At 42.5% G+C, this 7101-nt stretch overlaps 1 protein-coding gene across 1 annotated transcript; it reads right to left on the bottom strand.

Moving 5' to 3' along the window:
- Positions 1-3816: 3816 nt before the first annotated feature.
- On the bottom strand, positions 3817-5374 carry LOC149783367 (uncharacterized). Its single transcript, XM_089933383.1, has 2 exons — positions 5027-5374; positions 3817-4302 (listed from the first exon to the last, which is right to left on the bottom strand). Exons 1-2 carry the CDS (start codon positions 5372-5374, stop codon positions 3817-3819), a joined length of 834 nt encoding a protein of 277 aa, XP_089789509.1.
- Between the last annotated feature and the right edge of the window lie 1727 nt (positions 5375-7101).

The following is a 7101-nucleotide window of genomic DNA, read 5'->3' on the forward strand; positions in this document are numbered from 1 at the left end:
GGTAACTGGAGATAAATACATTTCTCCTGCTTTGTTACACCCTTATCATATGGAACAAAGGTCAAGTCACATTTTCACTGAAGCAAAAGAATCACCAGGCACTTTTCTTAACGCAGTCGCATGACCAGTACCCTTCAGAAACTCCATTGGAATGAACACCACTAAATATGATGTTCATGCTATGTTGTTTATACGGACAAGTAGCAAGCTAACCAATCGGAAAGTTACTTACCACTTGTCATACAACAGAACAACCCAGCATGAACAGCAATCAGGGTAGCTTCATTGCTCCGAGTGTACAACACTCGAACAGATAATCCTGGTTCAAGGTTGCCTTAATGGCTAAATATGTGTAAAATGAGAATAACAAAATAATTGCAACTGATGACTTTATTTCACTCATCAATGAACATTAATTACATAAAATAATAAAATACCCACTTCTGCCTAATTAAAACACGAATATATAAAACTATAAAATCATTTAGGGGTATCCAAAATGATGGAAAGTATGGCTTTGGAGATGCCTTCAGGCATACTGTTAAAACCTCCGTTTGCGTGAAATGACTGGAAGACACGGACTTTTGACAACCAGTCTGGCTCATTAACGGCTTGGGACATCACATAATCTCCAGAGGTCATCCATGAAGGCGCTTTCGTCACTCGACTAGAACGTCGTGGTGCTGGAACAGACAAGGGACTCTTCTCTGTTCGTAACTGATCAGTAACTACTACGTTACTGCGGCTCTTAGCCCTGGTGTGACGTGGTACTGCAGAATCATTATCAATGTTGATCACAGTGTCTTCTGGATTCATAGCTCCAGACTGTTCAGCAGTGTCATCACTCTGCTCATTATCATCAAACTGCACTAGCTGAAGCCAACTCTCCTCCCACACTGGGATTACCGTCATGTTGGTTTGAAGAGGTTTTATCATTCACTCTAAGACTCTCACTGGAGGAGTCTGTAACTGAATTTTCGCCGGCTAAATCATCTTCAACACTGTTCTTGACAGACATATCTCCCGTATCTGCCGATTCGGTACCACCAGATACACCAATCATTTCATTATCACTTGAAAGATAAAGCGATATAGAGTTTCTTTCATCCTGGTCGGAATCTGCTTCCTTTAAATTATTCTTGGGTGAATTTCTAGTGGTGGATGTCGCAGACTTGAAAGCTTATTTCTCTTTGCTTACGATTATTATGCTTCGACTGAATTGGCAAGACGCAAGTAGGAAGCAGCAAATTTCTATGAAGAGTGCGTTTGGGTCCTTTGCCATCTTCCGATCGTACAACGTATACTGGGATATCCGGGTTTGGTTGGGATTCCACAATGTAAACATTAGTCTCACAGCAATTTACATTAGTCTCACAGCAATCATCAATTTTGTGTTTTTCCATCCAATGCCACTATCTTCACAAGAACCCTATCCCCAGGCTAAAGAGTTGCAGCTCTTGCTTTCATGTCATATGCCCTCTTCTGTTTTTCTTTAGATTTTCCCGCAAGACATGTGGCTAGTTTGTCCGATTCTTCCAATCGATTTCAGATTTGATATAAATGGACAAATTTCCCGATCCACTACCCTTGTCTAATCCAAATGCGAGGTCAATCGGTAGACATGGCTCTCTTCCAAGCATCAGAAAGAATGGCTTCTGCTCTGCAGACTGATGTCGCGTGCAATTATATGCATGAACCAATGGTCCTAAATGGCTTTTCCAATCCCTTTTCTAATCTGGGTTGATAGTTCCCAACATATCTAGCAGTGTTCTATTCCATCGCTCACACACACCATTGCCCATTGGATGATAGGGTGTCGTGCGAGACTTCTTTATTCCAGTAATTTGACATTATTCTTTGATGACCTTACTTTCAAAGTTTGCACCCTGGTCTGAATGTAAACGTTGGACCATACCATAATGCACTAAAAAAAACTATTAAACAGAGCCTCAGCTGTAGTCCTGGCTGTCTGGTTTCTTGTCGGAATGGCCTGTGCATACCTGGTAAAATGATTTTTAATAACCAGTATATTTTGGTAGCCTCCTTTGGACATATCAAGAATCAGAAAAGTGATGCAAACGAGTTCCAATGGCTGTGTGGTCACCATGTTTACAAGTGGTGCTCGAACATCCGTTGACGATTTTCTAAGCATGCAACGACGGCTTTTTGGGTCCATATTTCCACATCTTTTGCCATGAGCGGCCAGTAGAATCTATCTCTCAGGAGAGAAAGTGTCCTGTCTCGGCCTAAGCGACCACAATCATCATGCAAGTAGTGCACAGCCTCCTAACAGTGAGACTTGGGAAGTACCAGCTGCAGTTGATCATGATCATCAGCACTTGTTATCCTGTATAGCACAACTCTGCGCAAGCATAAATTGTCAAAGGTCTGAAATAATGCTAAATGATGCTAAATTCCAGTATGTTGGGACTGTCGATTAGGCTTTCCTTTGTCTCGTACATGCTTTACCCATTCCTTTATAATAGGATCCTTGGACTGAGCAACTCTCCAATCACTGTCTGTCATTGCGGCAATTCCAGAACCAGAGTCAGTGTCGTCAACAACATCTGCAGACAGACAAAGACTTTCAACAAATGGTTGGGCACTAGATAAATTACAGAGAGCGTGTAAGGTCTCTTTGGTAATAGTCTTCATATCCTCGGGGCTGCTCCTGCTCTCTACACATGGAAACCGAGATAGACCGTCCGCGTACGAATTATTCGATCCGGCTCTGTAAATGATGTCAAAGTTGTAAGCAGATAGAGCAGCTAACCATCGATGCCCAGTGGCATCACGTTTGGCTGATGTAAGAATATACGTGAGCGGATTGTTGTTAGTGTACACAGTAAAGTATATGGCGACCAGTATTAATGATGGAGGAATAACCCGGGAAAACCCCAGAAAGAACCACGGACCCATGAGAAGCTACTCTCAAGCTTTCTCACATACCTACATTGGCTGAATCCTAGACTCGAACCCACGCAGACAGAGGTGAGATGGCAGTGATCCGTAACGGAGAGCGCTTTAGACCACTCGGCCACTCGGGGCCCCGCTGCCAAAGCTAATTACTCGCTTGCTACCATCTTGAATTTGATACAGAACCGCACCAAGGCCGTGTTGACTGGCATCTGTGTGCAGCTTGAAAGGTTGCCCAATGTCAACGGAGCCTAGAATAGGTGGTGACGAAAGAACATCCTACAGCTGTGGAAAGGCTTTCTTCTGTTCCGGTCCCCACTTCTATGGTATGTGTTGAATTTTCTTCTCACGACTACAGGCTACATTCTGAGTGCTTGGCATTAGTTCTGATAATGGGCTAGTTATCTTCGAGAAGTTCTTCATAAACTTGCGGTAATAGCCAGCAAATCCAAGGATTAGTCTCACTTCCTCAGGGCTGTGTTGAGCTGGCCACTTTATGATCTTGTCGATCTTGGCTGGATTTGCCTAAACACCTGCCTCTGATACAACATGGCCGACATATACGACTTTTCTCTTGAAGAATTGGTACTTCTTTGGAGACAACTTCAAACCACACTCCGTAAGCCTTGTTAGGACCTTTTTCAGATTTTATAAATGTTCTTCATGGGTTTTATCGAAAATGATGATATCATCTAGATAGATCACGCAGATGGTCAGATGCATATCTCCGAACACTCTTCCATCAAGCTCTGGTACGTAGCTGTGCATTGCAAAGTTCATGGGTAGTCTCTCATACTTGTAGAAACCTAGTGGACCCATTGTAAAGGCTGTCCTCTTCTTATGAGATTCATCTAATTCAATTTGATGATACCCCGACTTCATATCCAGCACTGTAAAATATTAAAATCCAGCCGAACAGTCAAAGATATCTACAATCCTGGAAAAGGCATAGGAATCTTTGATTGTCATCTTATTCAACTGCCGAAAATCAACGCACAATCCGTCCATGCGAAGTTTTCCATCCTTCTTCCTCACTAAAACAACATTGCTGGCCCAAGGAATATGTGATTTACGAATCATTCCGCTAGCAAGTAATTGGTGAAGGAGATATTTCACCTCTCTGTACGTGGAAGAGGGTATCCGACGGTATCTTTGTTTAAAAGGTGTTGCGTCCATCAGATTAATGCGATGCTTTACAGCTGCCGTAAATCCTAAATCTGTTTCACTTCTGGAAAAAATGTCTTCGGATTTCTTTAAGGGCTCTATTCCTTTTTGTAGATCATCTTTGGACAGTTTATCCGAAGTGATGTCCATCTGACTGAGGAGATCATCTACTCGCTCCCTTCTAACCACATTTGCTGGGATATCAGCCACAGCCACTGCTTGCTACTCATACAAAATAGCTCTAGGCGGAATACTAATTGTCCTGGCAGTCACGTTTGACATATGAACTAGTATCATACCATTCCTCGTGTAGTTGTAAGTCACCAGACCTGGATAAATATCTAAGTCTTCATTTACTGTGGACATCACTGAATTCTGAATCAAAGCAAGTGCTGAACAATATGTGTGTATGTGAATGTCTGATTTGGATTTTTAACGTAGCTTTAACAATTTTTCAGTCATATCGCTACGATGTCTGCAGGGCCCCGAGTGGCCGAGTGGTCTAAAGCGCTCACCGTTATGCCATCTCACCTCTGTCTGCGTGGGTTCGAGTCGCGGGTTCGGCTAATGTTGGTATGTGAGAAAGCTTGCCAGTAGCTTCTCGTGGGTCGGTGGTTCTTTTTGGGGTTTTCCCGGGTTCTTCCTCCACCATTAATACTGGCCGCCATGTATAGCCTATCTTGTACTGAAAATGGCGTTAAACCCTACAACAACAACAACAACGATGTCTGCAGTATGACAGTTCATAATGATGTCTAGCACTGGGGCATCATGCCGCAGACATGTAGCATGATGTCCCACCCAGTCACATTATCATGACACCAAGCCGACCAGTCCTAACACTAACCAAGCGCGGCAGCTGTTAGTACCATTTTTGTAAGTCTTTGGTATGACTCGGCCGGGGATCGAACCCACGACCTCCCGCATCCGAGGAGGACACTCTAACCACTAGGCCACCGGGGCCATCCCCTGAATTATAAGGTACACCTTTATTAAGGAAGGTTCGCAATATCACATTGCTATTGCTTATCACAATAAGATCATGTGACTCTGCGCTCTTCAACACACCCAGACAAATGTTTCCCTTTGCTAACTCCTTTTCTCGCAAGGTAAAACATCTGAATGTCAAATACCACGGAGTTGGCAATCGAACTGTCTGTAGAAATCTTGCTCCATGCACACTTTTGCATTCCTCTGGAGCATGCATTAGGTAGTTTGTCCATAGCAACACAGGAACGCCACTACTGTAGTTGCTGTCTGGCACGACTAGCATTAGACAACGTTGTCTTTCCATATTTGGCAGAATGTTACTTTCTATTTCAACCTCTACGTAGACAAGACATTATATGGCAACTTCTCTCCATTCGCACATTCAACATTCAAAAGGTCTGTAATGGACTCAGTCGGAGTCGTTTTAAAAATTGTGTTATAAAATGTCTGGCTAACTGTTGATACGATCGATCCGGTATAAATCAGTGAATTTACTCTAATACCATTGATGACAACAGAAACATCATTAGCTTGTCCTACTAGCTCTATCGTGTCATTTCCTTTATGCTTCTTGGAAAACCCCTGGGAAAGCCTACTGCTTGCCCCCAGCCATAGGCCTTGTGAAGTTTGAATCATGTTTCTATTGGTCTAGTCGAACACGACAAACAGAAGCAATATATCCGATTTGCCCGCAGCGCCAGCATATTCAGTCTCTCCTCATCAGTATTATTTGTCCTAAATAGAGTCATATAGTGTTGCTGGTTGTTGGATACGTGGGATGCAGAATGCTCCTTAAGCATCTTCACTTCATGTGACAGCTGCTGCACAAGATCCCTCAATTCACTAAGCTCCTTGTTTTGTGATGTGGTTGAAGTTGATGCCATATTAAGATGGGTAGTTCTCTTGGTGCGTTTTAGCTCATCTTCCCGTTGCCTGTTTTCAGATTCAATACGACGAATAGCTACTCTCAATTAAACAAATGTCCTGTCCACAGCATAGCCCTTAGCATATCATTTGTCCCACTGGTCTTCACTAACCCTTTTCAGACGGTTTTGTTCAACAAATCTTCCAGCCTGTAATTCCATGTAGAAATATATTCGTCCTCTTTTTGACGAGCACTGTAAAAGTCAGCTAACAAAGTCTACATCAAATCTACATTGCCATACATACTGTCCAGCTTTAATAATAACTCCTTAATGGATGACGTTGGTCCCGATCGCATAGCAATTTGTCCAGCTTCTCTCGAGGAACGTCGGATGGCATGAGATACCTGGTCCTGTAGATACGTGCCGTGTTGCAGGCATGTAACTTCGTATCTCCATACGATGTTTCACTCTTCCTGACTCCTAAAAATACCGATATCCTTAATTCATGTGATAGTGTGACATATATAGGACCACTGGCCACGGACACCGTTGGTACTGAAGGGAATTGCATCTCCATCTATTTTTTTTAAATCCAGTTGATCCAGTCTTCCTTCCATTATACACATATACACAACCTCGGCTTCAGCACAATATGTCATACGGTTGGCGCCAGATGCTACAGCACTTGCCTTCTACTCACAGAATAGACAATGCAAGTCCAATATTTGTTATAAGAAATTGGGTTTTATTGTGCACGAGGTTGGTAAATGGAGATAAATACATTTCTCCTGCTTTGTTACACACTTCTCATATGAGACAAAGGTCTAGTCACATTTTCCTTAAAGCAAAATAATCATCAGGCACTTTTCTTACCGCAATCCTATGACCATCACCAGTAGTTAAGTGGGGCACTAGAGCCTCAATGGGAATTAGCATTACAGAGACCCCTGGGTCACTATAGCCTCAATGGAAATTTAACATGGAGAAAAATCGTGGGTCAATATAGCCTCAAGGGGAATTTAACATGGGAAATAGTCTTGGGCCACTATAGCCTCAAGGGGAATTGAATATGGAGAAAAAAGTCTTGGACCACTATAGCCTCAAGGGAATTGAACATGGGATTTTTTTTTTAAATTTTTTAAAATTTTTTTAAATTTAAATTTAA

The sequence above is a fragment of the Sinohyriopsis cumingii genome, chromosome 14, assembly GCF_028554795.1.
Source record: "Sinohyriopsis cumingii isolate HCF-2022 chromosome 14, ASM2855479v2, whole genome shotgun sequence".
NCBI lineage: Eukaryota > Metazoa > Mollusca > Bivalvia > Unionida > Unionidae > Sinohyriopsis > Sinohyriopsis cumingii.